Consider the following 27,436-nt stretch of genomic DNA (forward strand, 5'->3'; position numbering starts at 1 on the left):
ACAAAAAGGACATGTGTTTCACCTAAATGTACGTGAAGAATATCTAAACTTTTTTTTTTTTTTGCTGAATTTGAACTCTACATCAAACATGTTTAGAACCTTTTTTATGGACACAGTTCCTATCGATTCAAGTTACCTAAGTAGATAGAAAAAGAAATCTAAATTAAGAAGAAAAAAATTAATAATAATTTGTGTAGAGTCTCTCCGTCCATACATTGAAGAAAGGAGAATTAATGCGTGATAGGCAACAACCCAAAATTTATAGACCAACAGCTGAAATTATTAATGAACCCAATTAAGAGCAATCAGCCTAGAAAAACAAATAGAAAATTAGATATTGATGTGTGAAAACTGATATTGTAGCGAGAACACCATTGGCTATCTTCATAATATTAAATTAATTTAATGGGCAAGAGATCATGCCTGATCATGTGGCTCATGCACTAGTGCAGGGTCAATGAAAGCGAGTGTAAGGGCATATACATAAAATGCACTACGATTTTATACAAAGATGAAGCGAAAGTAGGGTAAAAGGAAGAAAGCACTACAGTTTGTTCAGAGAGCATTCTCCCATACAAATTTTTGAGAAAAGGTTAGTTGAGTCATTTGCATAAGGTACACTAGCACACACACACACACACACACACTCTCTCTCTCATTCTCACATGAGCTCTATGTCCCCCTATGTACAAACCGTTTCATTGTTATTTTTCCTTATGCCGCTTGTTAGAGAATCCTTTCCCTATATTTTATGAAAAAGGGATCCCTATGAGGTACCACATGATGGGCTAAACCTAAGGCATAGTATTATTTATTCTGACAAATAGATCTTATGGTTTTAAAACATATCGTACCATGTAAGAGAGGTCGTATCATATATGCGCATTCCATACCACATCTCTAAGATATATATGAGATTTTTTGTAATTATACATCTACGCTTTTATTATAAATATATTCCTAATAACCATTCTCATCCTATCTCTGATAGCATTTATTTATTTTTTATTATTATTTTTTTTAACCTTTGATATCAGCCAAATGCTACATGACCACCCAACCCATGACACAATATTTTCATCTTCGATAAATGAATTTCACAGTTTTAAAACGTATTGTACCATGAAAGAAATACCACATTATTTATGTGCATTTCATAGCACATTCTTAGACAATGAGAGATTTTATGTGACTGTACACTTAATACTCTGTTCGTATAAAAGGAAACCTCCCATGCTATACCAATAGCAATTTAAAAGATGACATAAGATCATAATAATCAGAAAAAACTAGGAGGATAAAAAGGCCAATGACAAGATGGGAGAATCTTTTTCTCATATTTTATAGGCAAAAAGGTTCAGAGTGACTTCTCTCTCTCTCTCTCCATCCATCAATATGACCTCATTTCACTATTTATGTAGGAAATCATTCTATTATACTTTATCGGTGAATCTTCTAACCCCAAAGTAAATCTTCTAACCCCTTGTTGAGAAAACTTTTTCCAAGCATATTCCACACTAGAGATAGTCACATAAAAATGCTGGTGTACGGACATAGTTCTTTTTTTCCTTAACACATGTTACCCAAAAAACAAGAGGAAAAAGAGTTGAAGAAGACATGACGATGACGCTTAGTTGCCCAATTGCCCGTGGTGGGTAGTTGGGCGTGGGACCTGGGGACGTGGGCGTCTGGTCTCTAATCACTTTAGACAAACTTACGTGGGAAAGCAATTTTGCACATTCATTTTCAATTTTCATTAGGTCGGTCGATGTCCACGACGTCTTCTAATTAACTTCTTCTGTTGGCCCCTTTATTCGGCGTTTATTCTAACATCTTAAATGTCTCATCTTTGAATCACAACGCCATTAATTAATTAATGTAATTAAATTAAATTAAGCGAAACTGAATTAAAATTAATTTCTTCAACAACGTTGAGTAAACGTCGAGGAAAGCTGCTTTGATTTTCGTTTTGGAGCCTTGAATGCTTACCAATATTGTTATTCCACTTGCACCGTGCACATGTATCTTAATTTCATAATCACTCGAGTCAATTGATTGTAAGTTAGAGATGGTACATTTCGTTATTGTTCGTTGGTTTTATAGAAACATTACTTGTCATATAAAGACTTTAGTCTAAGTTGGGACATAAAAATCCTGTATGAAGAAATAGTGAGTAGTAACGAGAATCGAACGGCTAGATACATGTTAGGTTACTCTCAACCATTGAATCCTCACTGTCACTCATTGCTCAGGGCTCCTCTACTACACAATAGAAGCTGCAACAAAAATCCAATACCTTCAAACACCTCGAGACATGCACTCATGTGTTAGATTCCACACCATAATGTTCTAAGGCATTGGATCTGAGTTTTTTTTCTCCTTTTTTTTTCTATAAAAAAAATCTCATGCCACATTAGCAATCACGTGGTATAAAGAAAGGTCTAAAACGAAGTACTCACCGTCTCATCGATCACTGAGCACCACAGGAATAACGATAACGTGACTGACCACACACCCCACCCCCCACCCCCCACCGGAATCTCTCTCTCTCTCTACTCGCGATTCGCGAGAAGAACACTAAAACCACTCTTTCTCAGTCACTTTCAGACGATTCCGATGCGATTCCAAAATTAGGGGAAAAAACCCCAAGAATTAATTATTTGAAAAACTCCCATGGCCCCATTGGAACAACTTAACAATGACCAGTTAACGCCAACTCTACTGTTCCTCACCTTCTTCGCTCTTCTTTCTCTCTCGCTATCCCTCTAGCTCTTGCGTCGACATATGCATATCCATTCTCTCGTGAGCAGGTGGAGACGAATGCTATTGTTGATGGTGTTCTTCTGAGATCTGAATAAATCTTAGAAAGAAGATATGTTCAAGTTGCACAGGCACCGTTCTGAGAAAGCAGGGGACAGAATCGACTTCAAGTTTTCCAATTTCCAGGCTATTCAGGTACTACACTGCATTCCTTGTCTCCATTTCTTCCGTTTCAGTCCAATAATTCATTATTTGATTTATCTTTTATCTCTGTTCCATTACCATTCAATCTATTTAAACCTTATTCAAGAAGAAAGAGGCGCTTTGATGTGACTGAGTATTCATTTTCTAATTTTATTTTTTGGAGAATCAACTATATCTGGTCTAATTGAAGCTCAAGTTTTCTGTGTCGTTCGTTTCTACTTCTCAAGTGATTTTTGTAAACTATCTTCTTATTTAAGTTATGTTTGATTAAGAATATGAGTTTGTTCATTGTTCTATCCCCGATTTAACAGTAATGACCTTGTTTTGTTAGTGGTAATAAGAAATAAGACTATATTTTGTGGAAATTCACATTAACATATAAGCAAGAATCACATTAGCTTTTCTTGATTGTGGTTGGCATCATTCATGAATGATGCTACTTGACCCGACTAAACATGAATGATGCTACTTGACCCGATCTGTTTAGTCCTATTCAGAATTTCTGTATTACCTATGGCATGTTATCATACTTTATGGTCAGATATTCGATTGTCATATTACTCTATTGATCTGGAGCAACATTGATCTAAGATAATAGTGGCCAGTTACCTACGGCTACAATATGCACCATCAATGTTACCTACTCTCGAGGATCAGCCCACCCCTGTAGTTAGCACCCAAAGGTGCTATACAACAAACCTTCTTTTTGGGGTCAATTAACTGCCTAACATCCAGTGCATGTTCTTGATGGGTCCAAACCAACACTTAAGTAGCTTTCAGAATTCTAACCACAGCCAGAACTGCAAGATGTTAAAATCAGCGGTAATGGAAATGAGTAATATCTCCAAATCCATGACCCAGATCAGACCCAAATTACAATCAAATATAGGTCTCCCTTACGACCCCAAACCCTCAATGTTTGATACTGATCTGACCGTTGGATCTGCAGATATTACTAGATAACCAACATAGAAATTCTCATATTTAGTAACTCCCATAGAAACTCAAATCTGTTGGGCAGATGGACACCTTTCTTGGTTGAACCCCATTCTAGATGATGGATCACAACACTCCACAATCAGCCCAAGTTAACAGTTGGATTCCACACATCAAACACTTAAAAAATAGCAACAAAGAGGATATTGCAGGGGCTGTTACCTCCAAGATAGTCTGCCAACAGCTGCTGTTACTTCCTTCTAACATGAATATAACTCCACCAATGGTCACCAAATAGCAGTGCAACACACTCAACAAAGTATCAAGTTTCTAGTGTAGCAAGAGGTCTTCAAACAGCTATCAAATAAACAAGTATTGCTGAAGTAAAGACCTGAAACTTACTTGTATTTTAGAGAACAGAATGAAAGAAGGGGATGGAGACAAGGGGGGATGTGACAACTTCTTACTCAAGCCTTGCTAGTTTCTCACCTGCCACCTCAATCTTCTCAATAGGGTTTTCTTCATGTCACAGAAGTTTTTGCTCCACACACGAGAAAATAGCACACAGCCATAGTAGTTTGTCAAATTCGATGGCCCTATGGAGTAGCCCTTCTCTTTTTTTATTAACTTTGATTGAAACAGAAACATAGAACCTTCCTTGCATGGAGAGGAGGTTTTTTTTTTGGCAGCATAGACTTCTCAAAATTTTAACTACCAAAAATTAAAAACATATCTCCTAGAACTTGGTAAATTAGAAACAATACACATAAATAGTAACTAACCACTAAGGATAATCAAGTATAAACTATCACAGGAATAGAAACTTCTATTGGTCGTCCATGTAAGAACTAACTAAGAGACTATAATGGGCCCAAACCTTGCCCAAAAGTTGGCCCAAGCTCAACTGCAAGGGCTCAAGCTGGCTGCTTGATGGGCTAGGCTTGCTGGCCAGGCCTTTGTTCCCTTGTTCCTTTTTAGATCAAACACCACAAATATTTTAGTGAAATGAAAATCTTAATGATCCTGGTGATTATTGTGATCACTATTAGTAGTCTAAAGATTCTTCCACCATCAAGGCATATTTGCTAAAAGTTTGGAAACAAAACATGCACTATGTATGGGAAATCCATCTCACTGCTCCTGTCTGAAGGTTTTGCAATATGGTGGGTTAGATTGATCAGGCAAGATCATAATAAAAGATAGTGGATTTTCATTCATGTTCAGCCTTGTAGGTTTTAGTATTTTAAAAGAGAAAAATATTAAAAAGAGAAGAAAAATCTGAATAGTAAGCACTTAATTAGATAAATGGAAACATTGTGACTTGGAGGTCGGCCATCTTGTATTGAGAGAAAGTGCAGGATAGAAAAACTACACATTGATTAAATTCCTTGAGCTTGTAGCCCATGAAACTCTTTGCCATGGAACATTCTTCTAAACTGGGGTTGTGAATTGTGAAAGTATGGTTCTCTTTGGCTCGAGTCCTGGTTCCTGACTGTCAGGCTGTCCCTGTTAATTTTTTATGGTCTATAGTAAGTATGAGTTTTCATTTGACATGCACTTGTGCAGTCTTAATCTTGGTGTTATGGAGCCATTGTACATTAGTTCTTGTTCCTTTTTCTTCCCATGAGATCTAAAATGTGAGTCTAAAGTTCAGAGACTAGTTATTGAATCTATCATACAATTCATGCCATTAAGTTGTTTCCTCACAGAAATTGGAATTATTAGCAGATTTTCAGTGAAACAATTTTGCTGAACTTTTTGGCGACTGATTCCTATTAAAATTCCCATTCCCCATTTCAAAGTAAAGTCAATTCTTTGTGGTGAATAATGTCATTCAGAGTTTCGGGCTTGTGAACTATGTGTTGAACAGTTTGTTCTGATTTTTACGGTTGCAGGTACCAAAAGGATGGGACAAACTTTTTGTGTCAATTGTCTCTGTGGAAACCGGGAAAACAATTGCCAAGTCAAGTAAAGCATCAGTAAGGAATGGGAATTGTCAATGGACAGAATCTCTGTCAGAATCTATATGGCTTTCACAAGACAATGCTTCAAAAGAGCTCGAACAGTGTCTTTTTAAGTTTGTTGTTGCCATGGTGAGATTCTTATGTTGATCAGTTGTTATACCTAAATCATTATAGGGATTTGCTGACCATTGGCTAACACATTATTTATCCCTGATTTTTTTACTCTTGAACAATTAATTTTGTGGATTCACTCTCCTAAATGACATGCTTATTCTAGGGATCTGTTAGATCTGGTATTCTTGGTGAGGCTATGGTGAACCTGACAGGCTACATTAATTCAAGAGCTTCTTCCCCTGTCTTATTGCCATTGAAAAAATGCAATCATGGGACAAGTTTACAAGTGAGTCACCTACAATTCTCAATTCTGTTATCTTTATTAGAATTTCCAGTTATGGAGCCTCTCTTTTTTATTAGATATGGGTGTAATGTCAAGCATCTAGTAATTTTAAAGATCACTTTTTCTTCTTTAGCTATTTTTCTGTCAAAGAAAACTTAGAAATAATTTCCTAATTATGTGTGCATGGCTCATTAGGAATAATGATATTGATTATAGGAATATTTATACTGCACAAAGAATATGTGAATTGCAAGTGTTGTGCAAGTGTTGAAAAATTGGAGGATGAGTTATGGATCTCCATTATAAGATCCCTTTGAAATGGAGGAACGTGGGAGTGCCCTATGGTTAAGAAAGTAGAGAAGAATAGAATGTTAATGATACGACTAATTTTGTAACTTCATATGTCTTTGAGTAGGTGTGTACTCATTTTCATTATGAAGGATTTAGTTCAGGGTCCAGGCCTAACCCTTCTCCTACTGTCTTCTCACTAACACAACTGATGCTGACGGTGTTTTATGGGCCTTGAATCATTATGGTTTTCCTTTTAAGGAAAAAGCTCTTGACTTCCATATAACCTACTCTGTTTGATGATGGTGAAGGCATATCAATTGCTTCACTGCTGGCCATTGAAGGGGGTTAAAAACTTGGAACTTTTCTCAGACCATCAGATTTTATCAACTAATCAGAAATTTGAGAATCGATATTTACCCTCAGAAGGAGGTCACACATCTTTATTCTTGTAGATGAAGTGGCAAGCTCTTCATGTGCTCTGATGGTGAAAAACATCATTACTAATTTGTAGTGTCATAGTCCCGTACCAATTTTACAACACAGCTGAATAAGAAATTTGGTGTGAAAACAAAACCATTCCTGAACAATTGGAGGCTTTAACAGAGAGAGAGAGAGTATACCAGTGGTCACTATGTTCGGTTTAATAGGTATTTTCTTTTATAGTTCATATTCCGGATTGGGTTCATGCCTCTATCAATTTAATGGGCTGGGTTGTGGACATAAAAAGGTAAGAACTGACTGGAACCCTACAGTTCAAACTGTTGTGGCTAGATGCACAGCGGTAGGCAGAGAAAAGAGAATACCCAAAGAGAGGGGGAAGAAAAAAAGGAGAAGAGAATACAAAGTTGTGTGGTCATGTTGAACTGGATTGTGAGCTATACGGATACCTGCTTTGTTATCACAGTTGAGCCTCATAGGTTTGTCAGCCTCAAGACCCAACTCCTGGATCAACTTCTTCAGCCATAGAGCTCACAAATTCCATGAGCCATAGCTCTAAACTCTGCCTCTGCACTAGATTTGGCAGCAAGATATTGTTTCTTGCTCCTCCAAGTTACCAAATTCCCACAGATAAAAATGCAGTATTTTGATGTCGACCTCCTGTCTGTGACTGATCCTGCCTAATCTGTAGTAGTATATGCCTCTATTCTCAAATGATTGTTTCTCCTGAATAAAAATCCTTGCCCTGAGCCTGGCTCCATAAACCTGAGATTTTGATAAATTGCTTCTGTGTTACCAGTCACTAGGAGTACGCATGATCTGGATGAGCATATTGACAACATATGCAATATCTGGATGAGTGAGGGTGAAATGATCAACTTCCTAACTAGTCTTTGGTATATTCTCGCATCACCAATTAGATGTCCACTTTCCTCACCCAATTTATGATTTTTGTCGATGGGCGAGTCTAAAGGCTTATAACACAACATCTCCGTTTCACTTCTTCCTCAACATTACCAATCACCACCATCTCATATAAATACACAACGAGAGTTGCAAGCTTATCATTTGCTCTCTTAGTGAAAAAGGTATGGTCTGCTTGGATTTGACTGTATCCGTTTTTTGCCATAGCTTGTCCAAACCGATCAAACCAAGCTATTGGTGATTGTTTCTGGCCATAAAAGGCCTTTTTTAGATGGCACACCTTACCTTTTTCTGTGGGAGACTTGAATCCTAAGGGATCTCATCAAACTGATTCAAGGGCCATACCCTTTTGCTGCCAATCTAGCCTTGTCTCTCTCGATAGTGCCATGTGACTTATATTCACTGTGAACACCCTCTCTAATGACTCCATTTCCTCAAACATAGCCTCCTTTCAGTTTGGATTAGCCAAGGCCTCTTACATTCTTGGGATGACAAGGCTACAGATAGGCCAGGCTTGTGGTAGAAAAGGAATCATAAGAGACGAACTCTGCAATGTGATGGTCAGTACAATACCTTTTTCCTTTTCTGACAGCAATAGGAAGATTTAAGCCAGATGATAAGCCTGGGCAGATTTGAGGAAGGAGATGGAATATTATATGTGCTAAGAGGATGAGGATCTGAAGAAAACCAAGCCCTTCTTCACAATTGGAAACCTAAATAGGGAGAGCTTTGAAACTTTCTAATGCAGTCCTTGTATCTTAAATTCCAATTCAGAATTTAAGGCTAATTAGGCTGCTGACTGGCCCAAGTTTTAAGGTGTGTGAATTAGAGTCCAGGTAGATATTAGATTAACAAGAGTAATTGCAACAGCAATTTAAATAGGCAACGTGGGAACTAAGGTTACTGATAGAAAACAGATCTCAGATTAAGGAAGGATATCAGATTTGTATCCACAAGTTCTGCTAGCAGAAAATAGGTTAAATGTACTGACCTGTTTATAATAATCAGTTGTGGGAGTACTGCTTAATTCTTCCTGCAATTCTGACGTGGACAGTTTTAACTCCCAGAAGATACAGGGACTGAATAGACAGAATGGAAAGGAAACAAGAGAGATTGGTCGGAGGTTAGAAGAGAAAGAAAATAGAAGAAAAACAAGATGCTACAGGAGAGAGAGAGAGAACCCAAATCTTCAAACCAAAAAAATCTGATTTCATTCCATTATCAAAATCGTTGTTTGGGGGGGGGGGTTAGAAGTTTTAAATACAGACTTCTACCTAATATGGACATTGTTGAGTTTTAGGAGTAAGGGCATTTTAGTCCTATCGGGTTCTATTATGTATTAGAGTTTGATCAGCGTAGGGTAAAGGGGTATTCATGTCCCTGTGCTAATGTTGGAACTTATATATATGAAGGGCATGACCTGTGGCAGACTATTCTGGTCAGAGCCGCAGGTTAGTTCCCTATTTGGGACTAATTTGTGCTTTCGCCTCTCTCCTCTCTTCTGTCTTCTTCTCTTCTTCTTCTCTTTTCCTTCGTTGGTTTGATTGCAAGATTCTGGAATTGTAACATGGTATCAGAGCCTCTGTGATCAAATCTAGAGTTCATACATTCCTCTCTGCTGCATTTACCATGGATTAAATCACATGGAGTGATTGTTTTTGGATCGTGATATGATGTTACTGAACTAAAGATTGAAGATCTGAGATCTGTGCCACCAATATTTTGCCCTAATCGATCTTTAGCAAGGTTTTTATACCCATCATTTTTTTTATCCCTGTGGCTCTGGTAACTATTTTTGGTGATGACTATGGTGGGATCAGGTCTTGATAAATGGTACTATAAAGATCTGCATACAGGTGATTTATTATTTGCCTCTGCATCTGCAACCCTATCTTTTCTACCTTTTTGGTTCCTTATGGCTAAGACCAAAACTACCCCTGCTGCTATTACATCTCCCTCGGACAATGTGAATGTCTAGATTACCTCCATCAAGCTTAAAGGAAGTTCGAACTACCTACTTTTAGCTCAATTTGTGAAGGTTTTTATCTTATGGACAAAGATAAACTTCAATATACTACCTCTGATCCTCCTCCATTGTCTGATAAGGGATATAATGACTGATAAAGGAAAATGCATTAATTTTGAAATGGTTGTGGAATAGTATCGAAACAGATATAACTGCCAATGTCATGTTCCACATTACTGCAAAAGGGGTATGGGATGATTTGAAGGAAACATACTCTCAGGAGAAGAATATGACTCATATCTATAATATCTATGAGAAGTTATTCCAATTTCGCCAATCTGATAAGTCCCTACTAGAATACTACAGTGCTTTTAGGGGAATGGTTGAAGAAAATGTCTTCCAACCCTTGACCATAGATATTGACAAGCTAAAAGCTCAATGCAATGAATTCTTTGTTTCCAAATTCCTATCTAGCTTGAATAATGATTTGAAGGTAGTGAAGGGTCACTTACTTGTTGGCGACACTGTCCCTATACTAAATAATACCTACTAAAGATTTCAGCGTATCACATCTTCTACAAAACCTGATCAGTCCACCAAATACAATTCAGCCTTTTTTGCTAACCGTGGACTTGGTCGAGGTATTGGGGGAGGCCGTTTGTCTACTAGTTGGGGTTCTAGTGGACAACACTTTGATCGTGGAAAGCAATCTGATCGTTCTTCTTGCTAGTGCTCTTACTGTGGGAAGTCCAACCATACTGCAAAGACTTGCTGGGCAAAGCATGGCAAGTCAGAGTAGCGACCCAATTAGCCAATCATGCAGTGTCAGATGATGGTATTGACCTGGTGTGTCCAATAATACTAAACCAGGGACTTCTTTAGGAGATTCCTCTACCAGTCTTCATGATGATATCAATCAATTACTAAGGCGTTTATAGACTCTTGAGGCATCCTCTAATACATCAAATGGTGCGTCTACATCTACTACTACTTTGGCCTAAGCAGGTACATCAGCCCTTCTTACTACTACTTATACCCCCTAGATTATTGATTCAGGGGCCTCTGCTCATATAACTAGTAAGACATCCCTGTTTAAGTCATTTTCTCCCAATACCACCTCTACATCTGTTGTTCTTGAAAATGTTGCTTCGACCCCTATTTTAGGTCATAGTACTATCTCACCTACAACTTCACTTAACCTGTCCTCTGTGTTAGATGTTCCCTAATTTCCATTAAGTCTCCTTTTAGTAATTCAGTAAACTAGGTCATTAAATTTCTCACTAACTTTCTTTGCTTCTTACTGCGTTTTTCAAGATCTTCATATGAGAAAGATGATTGGTGGAGGGTGTGAAAAAGATGATTTATATTCTCTACTGTGGCACTCCTGCTTCTTTTGCTGCTACTACAGCTGTTGGGGATGTGATTCCTTTTCAATGGCACTGTCATTTAGGTTATTTGTCTTTGTCTAGGTTGAAAATTTTATTTCCTAGTTTTAAGTTTATGCTAAAATTAGAGTGTGAAGCTTATGAGTTGGGAAAGCATCACCGTGTGTCTTTCCCATCTCGCTCTATGACTCGAAGTCCGTTTGTATTTTTATTAGTTCATTCAGATGTTTGGGGTCCTTGTAGAGTCGGTAATAGATTTGGATTTCGATATTTTGTGACTTTTGTGGATGGCCACTCTCATCTTACCCAGTTGTACCTATTAAAGGATCGATCTGAATTTTTATTTGTGTTTCAGACTTTCTATAATGAAATAAAAACTCAATTTGGCATTTTAATTAAGATTTTTCATTCTGACATTGCTTTAGAGTATGTCCAAAATGATATTTCTGCTTTTTGTGCTGCCCATGGGATGATACACCAAACTAGCTGCTCTTATACCCCTCAACAAAATGGGGTGGTTGTGCGCAAAAATCGGCTCTCCTCGAGGTAGCACGAGCAATTATATTTCATATACATGTTCCGAAAAAATTTTGGTGTGATGGGGCTTTAAGTGCCTGTCATTTAATTAATCGCATGTCATCTTTGGTTCTTCTGACCGGTCTCCTTTTTCTATTGTTTTTCCTAACTTGCCAAGTTTTTCGGTTCCTCGTGTTTTTGGCTATGTTTGTTTTGTTCACAACTTGCATGCTCCGTCTGATAAGTTATGTCCTAGGTCCACTAAATGCATCTTTTTAGGTTATTCCCATACTCAGAAATGGTACAAGTGCTATGATCCAGTCACTCACCAAAATTTTGTTATGCTGATGTGTCCTTCTTTGAAGGCACACCATTTTTTTCTTCCCAGGCATCCCGGTCTGGGACTGAGTGGACTTCTCCAGGTCCACCTCCTATCCCTACTCCCATTCCATTTCCTGATGTCCCTAGTACCAGTGTCACACCTCCTCTACAGGTTTATCAGAGCAAGAAGAAGCTCAGCTAGCCCAGTGTCGATACCGTTACTCCAGCTGATTGGCTCCCTCCACTCCCGCCCTCCTCTGGTGAAGCTCCCATCCCTCTTATTCCTGATGACTTACCGATCGCTCATCGTAAAAGTATATGCACTTGCACTAAAAAATCTATGGTTGTGTATCCTATTGATAAATTTGTTTCCGTGTCTCATCTTCCATCAACTATCCATAGTCTTGCATTGCTTCTTTCTACTCATGCCATTCCCAAATCTCATGTTGACGCCTTGAGTATCCTTGGATGGAAATTTGCCATGGATGTAGAAATGGATGCTCTCTTGAATCGTGCCATCTGGAGCCTGATAGATTTATCTCCTGGTAAGGACTTGGTGAAGTGTCGTTGGGTTTACACTATTACGTATCATTCGGATGGCTCTGTTGAGCGGTTGAAAGCCCATTTGGTTGCCAAAGGGTATACTCAGACATATGGGGTTGATTATTTTGAGATATTCTCTCATGTTGCTCGGCTGAACTCTGTTCGCATCCTTATTTATCTTGTTGTTAACTATGATTGGCCATTGTTTCAGTTGGACATCAAGAATGCATTTATATATGGTGACTTGTAGGAAGAAGTGTATATGGAGCAACCTCTTGGGTATGTTTCCCAAGGGTAGAATAGAAGTCGAGTTTGTCGTTTACACAAGGCTATTTATGGACTTAAATAGTCCCCTCGGGCATGGTTTGACAAATTTAATACTACTGTGGTAACTTGTGGGTTTTCCTAATGTTATTCTGATCACTCTATATTTGTTCATCACAGGGGTAATAAATTGGTTGTCTTAGTGGTTTATGTAGATGATATTATCCTCACTGGTAATGATGAGGCAGGAATTTCTGAAGTTAAAAACTACTTACAACACTTTCAGACCAAAGACTTAGGTCAGCTTCACTATTTTCTCGGAATTGAAGTGGTTAGATGCAAGAAGGGGATCAGTTTATCTCAAAGGAAGTATATGTTGAATCTTCTATCTGATACTGATATGCTTGTATCTAGACCTGTGGAATATCCCTATGGATCCTCACTAGAAGTTTGGTGTTAGTGATGGTGAACTTCTCCAGGATGTGCATCAGTACAGGAGTTTAGTTGGCAAGTTGATATATCTCATGGTCACAAGACCTGACATTTCTTATTCTATTGGAGTCCTTAGTCAGTTCATGCAATCTCCTCAGTAAGCACATTGGGATGCAACTATTCGTGTTCTTCGGTATTTAAAGGGGGCTCCTGGTAAAGGGTTGATCTATTGGCCTAATCGGCATATAGATTTGGTTGGCTACTCCGATGCTAATTGGGCTGGCTCTGCTAGTGATCGTAGGTTCACTATAGGTTATTGTACCTTTGTTGGAGGTAATCTGGTTAAATGGTGAAGTACTACCAGTGCCGGCCCGGTGATGCAGATCAAAGCTTGAAGAAGAAAACAAAAAAAGAGTCAGAAATTACTGTTCATGAACACTGTTCATGCAAACATTAACTCAGAAATTACTGTTTATGAAACACTGTTCACGTGAACAGTACGTGTGTTACTGTTACGTGAATAGTAAAGTGGTTCTATATTTCATATTTCAGTTTCCTATTTAGTTTAGTTAGTTTCTATTTACTTTGTGAGCAAGGTCAAGTTAGTTTCTTATTTTTTTAGTCAAAGGAGTTTCTATCTTGTAACTTAGATTAGTTTCCTTTTGTGTTTAATTGTTAGTTTCTAATTTATTCTTGGTTGGTTAGCAAGTTAGACACAAATTAGAAAGTCCTATTTCAGCCCATTAGTTTCCTTTTTTATTGTGTCTTTATGTCCAAGCAATGTAAGGCTATTTAAAGCCCATCAATTATAATAAGAAGAGAGATTTTTTAGTTAAACAAAAGATGGCTTATGCTATTGTGTTGTGGCATGCGGTTGGGTGAGATGAGATACCCTAGGTGAGATGCCTAAACTTAAGGGGTGAGATGCCCAAAACCTAACCTTCTTCTTCCCTCTTCTCAACCCTCCATCGAATTCTCCTTTTGTTTTCATATTTTCCTTTTATTTGTTTGCTGTGAGAGAGTGTTTGAGAGCTAGAACCAAGCCTATTGGAGAACATCTTCTCTATTCAGCCAGAATTTTAAATCCTGCCTGGGATTAGGATCACTTGTGATTTTAGTTCTACATTAACCCTGGACCTTGGAGTTTTAAGTATTTCATATCTAGATGTGGGAAGGCAGTGTTTTGTGTCTTTCAGTGATCTTATCTAGTTGTTTTTTTTCCCATTATCCACTACTTTCTTGATTTCTTTTTCTTAACTATGTTTTTTCTTTTTATTTGCATTCGGTCATGAACCATCAGTGACATGGAAAATTTTCTTGTCTATATGATATGCAGGTCAAAATTCAATGCCTTACACCAAGAGCAAGAGTCAGGTTTTCAGTTTACGGTGGAAGTTCTCTACCATTATTTCAGAATTTTATGTTTTCCATATGATTGTTAAGAGTCGGTGTGTATTTTCAGGGATGAGCAGCGGAAAGAACCAAATTCCCACCCAGAGGACCTGAATGCAGACTATGATGACATGGACAACAAGTCAGATGGGTCTGATTATACATTCCGTCAGAGTTTCGGGTCTTCCTCTAGTAATAATTTGGGCATCACTTCTCATCCAGGAGATCTTGGTAGCAGGGTCTGGTTATTATACTCTTGATGACTTTATATATGTTGCATTGATGAAAGTTGAACTATTAGCATTTATGAATTCTATAGTCAGTGTGCTTTTCGTAATCATGTATGGTATGTTTATTTTTAAATATTCTAACATGATGTAAGTAATAAGCACGTAGTTTTACTTCTAAGTTCTTTTTAAAGTCTGGGATTTCTGGCTTCCAGCCACAAAACTGTTGAAATTTTCTGTAGTTTGTCTCTGCATATGGCACAGAATTGTGAGGTTTGGGGTGGCATCTTATGTTGTTGGTTGTTGTTGATGTATACATTGATACTGCCCCTCCCTAATAGTTCGAGCTTTTAGGAGAAACAGTAGCCAACATAGTATCTGAGCTTGGAGTTCAAATGTTCAACTCTTGGGATTTTCCCGACATTTCTTATCCCTCGGTGCCATGCGAAGGAAATGTTTTATGAGGTCCACATGTAGGGACCATGGGATCTTGGCCTGCATGTACAAGGCAAGTGTTGATGTATTGACGCTGCCCTTCCTTAACAGTTCGAGCTTTTAGGCAAAACGGTAGCATAAATAATCTAGAAAAGCACAACCCCTAAAGTGCTTGAGAACGCATATCTAAAAGCATAAATAATCTGGAAAAACAAAAAAGAGAAAAAGACATACAACAACTCTTGTTCAATGTATGATCTTGTTAGAGTTATGTCACAGGTAGTTTAGGGGCTGGTTTATTGACATGCCTTACATTGTAATTTTTCTTTTTTATCTTTACCCCTCTAGGAGGTGTATGTAATTTTTGAATTATATTTTGTAATCCAACACAGGTGGGGAGAGCTCTCTCTCCCACGTGATTGCAACCATTCTTTCATTTCTCTATCTCATCTTCACCTGTCTTCCTCTTGTCTCTCCCCTTCTTCCCTCTTCTCTCTTACCTTGATCCTTGCTCATTTTGACTTGGTATCAGAGGTTTGGAGGTTCGAGAGTCAACCAGCAGTTTTCCCTCATCCTTTGTGTCTCTCTTAGAACCTAGAAAAGTAAGGGGGTCCAATAGAGACTATACAATATAAGAGGACTCAACTAGAAGCCCTAATGGAGTTCCATCATTGTGTAGAAGACTCATTTGAAGGAGGTTGCTGGCTGTGAAGATTCAAAAAGGGGGAAAAAAAAAAGAGCAGGTACTGCCAGCAGTACCTTGCCCTTCTCTTTTCTCTCTCATTTGGCCTCGGTTACAACTGAGGCTAGGCTTGTTGGAGTCGCCTAGGGGGTTACTATCCTTACCCCATAGCCTGGTTTTTTGAAAGTTCAAGTTGTTGGTTCACAACTTGATCTCCCACAGTGTACCACCAGGTACTGCCAACTTGCTCTTGTTTCTTCTTTTTTCTCACCCAAATTGCTTGTGTGGTGCTTTTGTTTGATGGATGTTGGTAAGATACCTCAGTTAGGTCTTATGAGTTGCCCTTGGATGATTTTTTTACCTTGAAATGAGTATGTGATGTCAGTTTCATCAAGTTTTGTGATTTGCCCTATTGTTGGATTTTCATTCCGAGTACTGGGAATGAGTTTTTTCTTTGGGTAGAGTGTACTCCCCATTTGTTTTGGATATCCAACCTTTTTTTAAAGTGTTTTCATACATCATGTCCGAGGTTAGTGGACCTATGGAAGCTTTGGTTGGTGGTTCAAGTGGTGTCAATCCCACTTAGTTACATTTGACAATCCCAATACTCGGATATCTATTGCGAAGTTGGACAACAACAACTGCTTGGATTGGTCACATTCTATGAAGTTGTCCCTATGTAGTCGGGGGAAGTTGGGGTGCATTACTAGTACCATCAAGGCTCCTCTTCTCAATGATCCCAAATAACAGAAATAGGAGACTGAAAACTCAACCATGATGACTTAGTTGATTTTTCTATGAAGTCGGAGATTGGCAAAGGATTTATGAGAAAATAAACTGCCAATGATATTGGGACAATGTTTCTAAGACCTTTGATCAAGAAAGTGACTTGGCTAAGGTATATTAGCTTCTCTAGAAAGTCATTAGTATGAAGCAGGGAGATTGGACTATTTCTGAGTATTATAATACTATCATGATCTCTAGGAAGAATATGATCATTATAGGGACCTACAACTATCCAACCTGAAAGATGAAGCTATGGTTTACCGAACTTTTGAAAAGGAACGTATTCTTATTCTACTTGGTGGCTTGGCCCAGAGTATGATCCAATCCGGGTACAAATCTTGGGCCAGTCTTCGCTTCTATCACTAGATGAGGTGTGTAGCTACTTGCAGAGTGAGGAGACTCAGAGTGTAGCCATAGAACCTGTATCCTCCTATGAGTGGTCTGCTCTTTCTTCTAGCACCTATAGAGATTGGCGTGGTGGTGATGCGAGAGGCTAAATACCACCTCATGGAGATGATAGAGATGAACTCAGATGTGATCATTGAGGGAAACCTGGGCACACTAAAGAGATGTGTTGGGTACTTCATGGTACATGTGGTGGTCATACTAGTGTGCGTGGTGGCCGCAGTGGGGGAGCTAAAGCACACTCTGTGCGGACTGAGACTGATACATGGGGTACTCACCTAGCATCCAGACTAAGCACACATTCCTTATAAGGGAGGAGATTGCAGCATTTCTCAAGGTCATGTCACAACTTGGTAGCTCATCATCTTCTCCTGTAGTACTAGATTTCTTAGCTTCAGCTTTATAGGCCTCACAATTGCCTCTTCCATAGCTCCTTGTTGAGTTATTGATTCTGGTACCACTAATCACATGACTGGTATAACCCACTATTATGATTCCTACTCCATTTGTTCTGATAGGGATAAGGTCAAAGTGGCTAATGACTCCCTTTCCTCCATTTCTGGTTAAGGGCAATATTCCTGTTACTTCTTCCATTTCCTTAAACTATGTTCTTTATGTCCCTAACTTTGCTACTAATCTCTTATTTGTGAATCACCTAATTAAATCCTTAAATTTGTGTATCACATTTTTCACTTTTCATAGTCTCTTCTGGGATTTGGTGACGAAAAGATTATTGGTAGTGGTTGTGAGGAGAAAGGGCTCTATCTACTTGAACCTTGACCATTTTGTTGGTCCACAACTCAATCTTATGTGTGGATCCTTAATGACAGCAATTTTGTGATACTTTGGCATCAACATTTGAGCTTTCCCTCTTTTGTTGTTATAAGGAGACAATTACCTCATTTATTTACTTCTTTTTCTTCTTCTCGTGTCTTCACTTGTGAACCATGTATGCCAAACATTGTTGTTCCTCTTATCCTTATCATGGTAATATATACGAGGTTCCTTTTCATATTATGCAGACTGATGTTTGGGGGTCCTCTCCTACTACCTCTTTATTTGGCTATCGCTACTTTGTTTCATTTGCTGTTGATTTTTCTCATAGCACTTGGACTATTTTGATGAAGCATAGGAGTGACGTTTATGATGCCTTCAAAATTTTTATCAGATGATTTGTGCTTAGTTTGACACCAAATTAAAGTTTTTTGTTCAAATAAGGGGGAAGTATATGTATAGTGGCCTTCAAGAATTCTTTACTAACAATGGCATTATCCATCAGATGGGTTGTGTTGACACACCCCAATAGAATAGGGTGGTTGAGAGGAAAAATCACCACATTTTGGAAGTCCATAGGAATCTTCTATTTGTCTTGCATATTCCTAAAACTTTTTGGTCTGATGCTCTTCTTACTGCTGCTATTTTGATTAACTACATACCTACAAAACTTTTTAGTTCCAATACTCCTTTGGAAACCTTTTCTCCTTAGTCTTTTGCTTTCTCTCCTTCCCCCACGGTCTTTTGGTGTGTTTGTTATGTCCATATTAATAAATCTTCTCGGGATAAGCTTGACCCTAAGGCTGTCAACTACCTTTTTCTTGGGTACTAATCCACTACCAAGGGTTACAAGTGCTACCATCCTTCTTCTTGAAGGCGGCTTCTCTCCAAAGATGTCACCTTCCTTGAGTTTGTGCCTTTCTTTGCTTCTTATTAGCATGGTCTTTAGGTGGAGAATATTGGGAATGAAAAGGTTGCTGATGTCATTCCATTTCTTCCACCCTTGCCTATTCCTCCTTTTATACTTGATATTGGGAAACACAAAGAGGATATTGGTGATCATTCAGGTGGTGGTTCAAGCAATGAGACGAGTTATTTGTATCCAAAAAGAAGGGAAAGAAGACCTACCAAGAGTCCTGTTTGGATCCACATCCTGAGATCCACCTTCCTCAATTAGGTAACATCACTTCTCCTTCATCTTGGTTAGACCTTCCTATTGCTGTTAGAAAGGGAAAGAGAGCTTGCACTAATCTTATAGCCCAATATGTTTCCTTTGATGCTCTTTCTGCTGTAGGTGTTACTTTTGTTATTTCCCTTTCTTCTATTCCATTCCCAAGAATGTCGCTGAAGCTATGTCTGACCTAAAGTGGAAGTAAGCCATGCATAAGGAAATGATGGTACTTGAGAAAAACTGTACTTGGAAACTGGTTGATCTTCTTAGGGGAGAGTTCCAGTTGCATGGAGGTGGGTCTACACAATCAGTACTGATCATATGGTGTCACTGAGAGGTACATGACAAGGTTGGTAGCCAAAAGGTACAATTAGGTGTATAGGATTGACTATCAGGAGACATTTGATCCTATGGCTAAGCACAATTCTATAAGGTTCCTCTTATCATTGGCAGCTACTAGCGATTGGCCCTTGTATCAGTTGGATGTGAAGAATGATTTTCTCCATGGTGAGTTAGAGGAGGTGTACATGCAACTTTCACTTGGATTCAAGTTTCCTTCAGCCAAGGGGAAAGTGTGCCTCCTCAAGAAGGGAATCATTTGCCAAAGAAAGTTCGTCTTGGACCTTGTTGAAAGAAACAAGGATGTTGAGTTGCAAACCTGCAAATTCTTCTATTGAGAAGAATCATAAGCTAGGAGAAGATTGTGGTCCTTCCCTTGATGTAGGGAAATACCAAACACTAGTGAGGAAGCTTATCTATCTTTTTTACTCACCCAAATGTCACTTATGTAATAGGAGTGGTGAGCCAGTTCATGCATGCCCCCAAGAGTGGGCACTTTGATGCTATTACCGCATCCTCAAATACTTGAAGTCCTCCTCAAAGAAAGGAATATTGTCTGCCAAGCACAACCACATGAGAATAGAAGGCTACACAGATGCCAATTGGGCTGGATCCATCTTAGACAGACGGTCTACATCGGGTTATTGCACATTTGTGGGAGGTAACTTCGTTACATGGAAAAGTAAAAAATAGTCTGTTGTGGCTAGATCAAGTGCAGGGGTAGAATTTAGGGCAATGGCTCATGGACTTTGTGAACCCCTATGTTTAGACAATTGGTCCAGGAGTCGGGGTTTGACACTAAAGGACCTATGCGGCTCTACTGTGATAACAAAGCAGCTATAAGTATTGCTCACAGTTCCATGTAGCATGACACAATAAAGCACATTGAAGTAGACCGGCACTTCATTAAGTAGAAGATTGATTTTTTTTGCTGCATTTGCACCCCTTTTTTGAAGACAGGTGATCAATTGGCAGACATCTTCATCAAAGGGCTCATCTCTCAGAAATTTAGTACTATTTTATACAAGTTGGGAATGCATGACATTAATTCTTCAACTTGAGGAGTGTTATAGTTATGTAACAAGGGTAGTTTAGGGACTGGTTTATTGACATGTTGTCTTATATTTTAATTTTTCCTTTTTACCTTTTAATCCCCTAGGGAGGTGTATGTAATTTCTCTATTATATTTTGTAGTCCAATATAGGTGGGAAGAGCTCTCTCTCTCTCTCTCTCTCTCTCTCTCTCTCTCTCTCTCTCTCTCTCTCACATATGATTGCAACCCTACTCTTTCTCTTAACTTCTCCTCTCTTCCTCTTGTCTCTCCCCTTCCTCCCTTTTCTCTCTTACCTTGATCCTTGCTCATTTCAACTGATCTGGTATAGCTAGCTTGCAAGTAATTCATCTTATACAGCTCTTACAATTCGCAGCATCTCAGTAACATCAACTTAAGTGAACCATACTGTATAAAAGGATTTTTTTTTTTTTTTTTTTGATAGGTAGGCCCACAAAGAAAATTGTTTTCCAACTGAGATGACCCCTTGGAGTTATAAAAGAATGATTTGTTTCATAGCCACATCAATGTGGTGATGCAATATTCAAATTAAAAACCAATATTCATCCCAAAAAAAAAACTGAAGACAAATACAATGACATGCTTCATAGGAGTGATTTCATGTGTGCTACTGCTTAAATCTCTTAATACATAGGTTAAGTTATTCAGTATCTCATCATATATACAGTATATCAGAATCTGTTTTTCACCGCTTACGGAGAAATGGTTAGCGCCTCTCTCTCTCTCTCTCTCTCTCTCTCTCTCTCTCTCACACACACACACACACACACGCACGCACTCACTCGGGTGCATATGCGTAAGCGCTCCCGCACGTTTGCTCACTTGCACTTGATTATTCACTCATTCGCTCTTTTCCTTCCATTTTTATGACGCTGATTAATAGGTTATTAGCAAGAGGTTTTGCATTGTGTAGTCTACATATGCACGTATTCTTATATGCCTTGGCAGTTCCTTCTGTACTTTCTAGCCTCCTTTTTATTCACTCGTAGCTAAGAATACTTCCTCTTATTTCTCAGGACCCAAGTTTCTCTGCATCAGGGTCACGCCATAGCTCTGATTCCGCTGAAGGTTCAATAGGCAGGACAAATTTTTCACCTAGGAACAGCTTAACTGCTGATGTGTATAATGTAATTGGCAGACAAGATTCAAATGGATCTTCTATTGATGATCATTCTCAATCAAATCATGCTTCCCTTAATTCAAAGGTGACAAGTTCAGGCAGCAATCTAAAGAATCAGAGCCCAGAGTTGTGGCAAAGCTCTTCACATGTTCAAGCTACACCGTCCTTGAGGAATGCTGGTTCTTCTAAAGATGTGGAAGCTGCAGAAGATACAATTAAAGAGCTCCGTTCTGAAGCTAGGATGTGGGAGAGAAATGCTCGAAAGCTAATGCAAGATCTGGAAATATTGAAGAAGGAATTCTCTGACCAGTCAATGCACCAGGCAGATCTGGATGTGGAGCTTTCAGCAGCATATGCTGAGCGTGATGGCTTGAAGCAGGAAATCGAACAACTTAAAGTGTTGTTAGAGGAATCTATGGTGAAACAAACATCTGCTGAAAATTCTAAAATTCAATCAAAAGGCATGTCCCATATTCAAAAGGAATTGGAAGATGAGATCAAGTTTCATCAAGAGTCCAATGCTGAATTGGCTCTACAATTGAAGAAAACACAAGAATCTAATATTGAGCTTGTTTCTATTCTTCAGGAACTAGAAGAGACCATAGAGATACAAAGATTGGAAATAGGTAATCTTTCAGCACTGAAGTCGAAGTTAAATGATCTGGAGAACTGTAGCCAAGACAATGAAGAGAAAGAAGGACAAAATTCAAATATGGAAGGTAGCAATGTTGAAATCACGCTCAAATCCCATGAAGCAGGGGCAGAGGATGAGTTGAAATTGGTATTCCAGCTGAAAGAGTTGCAGGAATCACAGAAGAGTTTGCAAACAGCTGTTGAATTATTGGAAAAGGTCGTGGAGGACAAAAACCAGGAGATCGAGGTTGAACGAAGCCTGAGGCACCAAATGTTACTCAATGCTGAGGCTAATTGGAGGCATCAGCTATCTGCAAAAGAAGAACGCATCCTCAATTTAGAAGCAAAATTATCTGATTCACTCAATTCTCAATGTTCAGAGAATATAGAGGTTGTCAATGGATCCAACCTTGATCTGCTCAAAGAAATTGAAGCCTTAAAAGCAAAAGTGCAGGAACTAGAGAGGGACTGCAATGAGCTTACGGATGAAAACCTGGAGCTTCTACTTGAGCTCAAAGAATCAAAAAAAGATCTTCAGACTGAAGGCAATTTGGTCCATTCTTTGCCTAGTGAAGCTAATGTTTCTGCCAATGCATCTGAGTCTGAAGTCAGTGATATTAAAACTCAAATATTCAAGCTGGAACAGGGGATGAATAGAGAAATGGGAAATGATGGTGTTGCAAACAAACACTTACAAAACCAATTGTTAGATTTTCAGAAGAAATGTAATGATCTGGAGCTTCAGTTGCAATCTTTTAAGGATAAAGAATGTGATCTTGATGCCCAACTCCAAAAGAGCCAAGAGAAAGTCGAAAAGCAAGAAATGAAAATTGCTGCATTGCAGAGGCAGTTAGTCAGCTCCCAAGCAGTAAAAATAGACAGAGAGGATCAGCTTACTGTTCCATCTACAAAAAAGTTTGAATCAAATGGTGAGATAGAAATGCCTACAATATTTTCTGAATTATTTGCGCAGCTTCAGTTGGCTCTGGCTCATATTCAGAAGCTAAAGGACAACTTTTGTCTTGTAAATACTGAATGTGAAAATGCTCTTAATAATTCAAAGGATCTGAACTGTATACATGTCATCACTCAGAAGGAGCAGCCTGAGCTTATCTTAAATGATTTTGTCAAGCTGAATAAATTATTGGAAGAAGAGATTAGCAAGTTTGAGGAAGTACTTCATCATAATGAAGCGGAGAGCAAGGAAATAAGTGAAAATGTTACTGATGCTCTGAAGAAGCTGGACATTTATGATTCAAAGGAAAATACACTTGACAAGGAAGATGAATCAGAGGCTCTAAGATGTTCTAAGAGTGAGTTAGAATCACAGGTTTCCAATCTTCAGAAAGAAAAATGTCATTTGGAGGAGAGCATGGAGGCCTTGCTAAGAGAAAGCAGTATTACCTCTAAAAGTCTGGATGATGCAAGAAATGATCTGATGGTGCTCAGCATCAGTTTGGAATCCCATGTTTCTGCCAATAAGATTCTTGAAAAGAAATTGTTGGAGCTAGAAAGTGGAAAATCTGAACTGGAGCTCCATCTATCTGAGCTGGAAGAAGAGAACATACAGTTGTCAGAGCGGATATCTGGTTTAGAAGCACAACTGAGGTATTTGACGAATGAAAGGGAGTCCAGCCGATTGGAACTGGAAAATTCTAAAGCATTTTCTTTTAGTCTCCAGGATGAGATTGGAAAACTGGGGGTTGAGATGGAGGCACAAAAATTGGATCTAAAACAAAAATTGCAGGACATGCAGAAGCATTGGTCAGAAGCTCAAGAGGAGTGTGAATATCTGAAGAGAGCAAATCCAAAATTACAGTCCACAGCTGAAAATCTCATTGAAGAATGCAGTTCTCTTCAGAAATTGAATGGGGAACTACGGAATCAGAAACTGGAGTTGCATGAACGTTGTACAAATTTGGAGACTGAACTGAGGGAATCACAAAAGAGATTTTTTGATTGCCTTAAAAAAGTTGAACTTTTAGAGGAAACTTTGTCTTCAATGCAGGTGGATATTGCCTCAAAAGAGAAGTTCCTAATGTCAGAACTTGATGATCTTCTTCGTGAAAACAAGGAACATAAAGAGAAACTTATGGGAGAGAGCTTGTTAAATCAGATGTATTTAGAGAAGAAGATTGAAGTTGAGAACCTCCAAAGAGAGGTTGCACATCTCACTGAACAGATATCTGCATCTCCTGATGAAAGAGATGGAATAGCTTCAGATGCAGTACTTGAAGTATCCAGTTTACGTTTGGATAAAGCCAAACTGGAAATAGTTATTCAGGAAGCCCAAGCTAGAATTAAATTGACTGAGGATGAATTAGAAACCCTTCGAGCAGAATCAGAAGCTAAGGTAGAAAGCTTGATTTTTGAACTATCTGCTTCAACACAAAATCAGGAACTGCTGATGGCTGACAATGAAAAACTCCTTCGATCATTGCAAGATGCAATAGCTAGTGAAGATAAGCTTAAAAGCAATGTAAACATGCTTGAAAGAAAACTTTCAGCTTCTGAATATGAAAAGCAACAAGTAGTGGAAGAAATTACTACCCTGAAGGTCCAGTTGCAGAAAATTGGACATCTTCAGGAAGAAGTCTTGGCTCTTAAGAGCTCACGCAATGAAACTAAGTTTGAAAAGGAGAAATTGGAAGCTTCATTGCAGTTACTGTCTGAAGACTGTGAAGAACTGAAGGCAGAAAGAGTCTCATTTCTTGAGAAAATTTCTAGTATACAAAATGCTGTGTCCGAATTAGAGGATTGCAGACGTGCAAAGGTTGCCCTTGAAGAAAAGCTTCTGCGTCTTGAAGGTGATCTGACTGCCAGAGAAGCATTATGTGCCCATGATGCTGAGCTGAAAAATGAGCTTAGCCGCCTTAAAAGAGCAAATAGCCAATTTCAGCGGAAGATACAGCTCCTTGAAGTAGAGAAAGAAGAGTACCTGAAGAAATCTCAAACCCTTGAAGAGGAACTACAGCTGAAGAAAGAAAAAAAGCATGGTCAAAGTGAGTCCAAATCAGGATCTTCCATGTCCGATACCATAGCTTTTCCAACATGTGGAGAATTGGAGCTCCAGAAGGTCTGCACCAGCTATCTATTCATATATCGAATATACTTCTTTTTTATGAGAAAGAATCATTGCATGTACGTTTGGCTATTATAGATTCAGTTACCTTAGAAATCTGATTTGTCTCCTAATATCTATATTGACAGGATGAAATGGGAAACAATACCCAGCACCAAGAAATCTGGACGCCATCTCTGAAGACTAGTCCAATGCAAGAGCTTCCAGAACATCAACAGAATCTCAATGGAAATCAATATGAGAGAGAGGTATACATCACCGCCATATCCAATGACCTGAACACTGGACCAATCTGGATGTTCAGACTGGCTGGACTTTAGTCCGAGTGTGTCTTTTTGGTTTACTATGGAAATTGACCACAGCACTTAAAAGAACAACAACTATTCCAATGTCATTTTATGGAAATTGTTTAACCCAAGCAGTTTTTATTACATTTTCAATGTTCTGAATACCTTACATAATAACTGGTTTTTAATTGTCATTCATAGTTTTAAAGTTTGAAAACTTCTCCATCCTTTCTATGGAATTAATCTACATTTAATAAGATAAATAATTGGTAGTAATTCACTACTATGTTAATCCAAAAATAATGATAACCATTCTTTTTCTTCCTTTGGGTTCAATTGACAAGTATTTGGTTCTCCATAATGGCAATGGTGGAACAGGTATATATAATATGTTGTTCTTCCTGATTTATTAGTTCTACCTACTTTGACCGAATAGTCGAACAAAGTTGGCTCTATCTTGGGTAGAATTTTTAAAAATTTATATTTTGTTCACTGCATTCACTTTTTGTCCTTTCAACTAACAGTTGGCATGCTTGAGATACTTGGGTTGGAAGATGTGGTCCCAAAGTGGAGTCTGAATCCTTTTTTTTTTTTTTTTTTAACAATGATACGAGTCCTGAATCTTTTACTATTTGATATTTTTTTTTTTTTTTTGGTTCTCTTTCTGTTTGTTTTCAGTGTGATGGCTTTCATCGTGATCATAGTGGAAGTCCTCAGGATAGAGAAGTTAATCTTGTATTAAAGATCCAAGTGCTTGAGAATGAACTTGCGGAGGCTTTGGAGGCAAATGAAATGTATAAAGTACAGCTTAGGAGGTACTTATGTTCATTTTCTTGGTCTTCTTATCATTGTGTCAGTAGAATTAGCATGAAGAACTTGCTGTTTCTCTTGGTAGAATCAACAGAAAAGTCTTTTGTGTCCCTTGTGTGCCAAAATAGTTTCCTCTTCGTTTCTCATAACAATTTTATTAGGATGAACCTGGGTTTCAAGAATGGGTGAAACTCCTATTTTAGTATATGGTACAGAACATATAGAATTATAAACTGTGAGAACATGAAAATTTTTATTGAGCAAGGAGGAATTCTAAGGACATTTAACACCCCATTTGATGCATGTATCTGACTGAGAGTTCATATCCATTATGTCATTTAGGTTGTTATCTGAAGGGGAAAATGGTCATACAGATGCTCCCAAGCAATTAACAGCTGTAGGTGAGATCTTACAGAAAGAAGGATTTGAGCAGAAGGCATCATTGCTCGAGGCAGAGTTGAAAGAAATTCGTGAGCGCTACTTCCACATGAGCATCAGATACGCAGAGGTAGAAGCTCAGCGTGAGGAACTTGTGATAGAACTCAAGACTCTCAAAAATGGAAGGCGATGGTTCTCATGAGTCCAGGACCTTACTGGGTCAGTTTTCTTACTCCATCTCTTGTAACTCATCTAACTCAAAGTTCTGTTTTTGCCTTTTCCTTTTTTACAATCTCAATTCTCATACATATCTAAGAGGAACAATATGTGGTCAAACAGGAGGGTAGAGAATTTTTAGCCGGGGGAAATATGCTTGTAAAGTGAAATGGGTCAATTCAAAATCACAAATGTTATTCTGAATTATGTAATAATTTTGCTATATATGGCATGATTTTATGTAATTAAAGCAATAAGAAAAAAAAAATTCAAATTTCCAGTACTA

General features: G+C 38.4%; 1 protein-coding gene across 1 annotated transcript; it reads left to right on the top strand.

The window, feature by feature from the left end:
- Positions 1–2,542: 2,542 nt before the first annotated feature.
- On the top strand, positions 2,543–27,436 carry LOC122064278 (putative leucine-rich repeat-containing protein DDB_G0290503). Its single transcript, XM_042627987.1, has 9 exons — positions 2,543–2,955; positions 5,796–5,993; positions 6,142–6,264; positions 14,678–14,715; positions 14,804–14,972; positions 21,641–25,453; positions 25,588–25,707; positions 26,425–26,561; positions 26,899–27,436. The coding sequence occupies exons 1-9, from the start codon at positions 2,875–2,877 to the stop codon at positions 27,134–27,136; spliced, it is 4,917 nt and encodes a 1,638-aa protein (XP_042483921.1). The 5' UTR covers positions 2,543–2,874; the 3' UTR covers positions 27,137–27,436.

This window comes from Macadamia integrifolia, unplaced genomic scaffold (assembly GCF_013358625.1).
Source record: "Macadamia integrifolia cultivar HAES 741 unplaced genomic scaffold, SCU_Mint_v3 scaffold1597, whole genome shotgun sequence".
Lineage (NCBI taxonomy): Eukaryota > Viridiplantae > Streptophyta > Magnoliopsida > Proteales > Proteaceae > Macadamia > Macadamia integrifolia.

Coding starts and splice junctions, on each gene's coding strand:
- LOC122064278 (XM_042627987.1), top strand. CDS start 2,875: ATGTTCAAGTTGCACAGGCACCGTTCTGAGAAAGCAGGGGACAGAATC. Junction 2,956..5,795: donor CCAATTTCCAGGCTATTCAG/GTACTACACTGC, acceptor TTACGGTTGCAG/GTACCAAAAGGATGGGACAA. Junction 6,265..14,677: donor ATCATGGGACAAGTTTACAA/GTGAGTCACCTA, acceptor TATGATATGCAG/GTCAAAATTCAATGCCTTAC.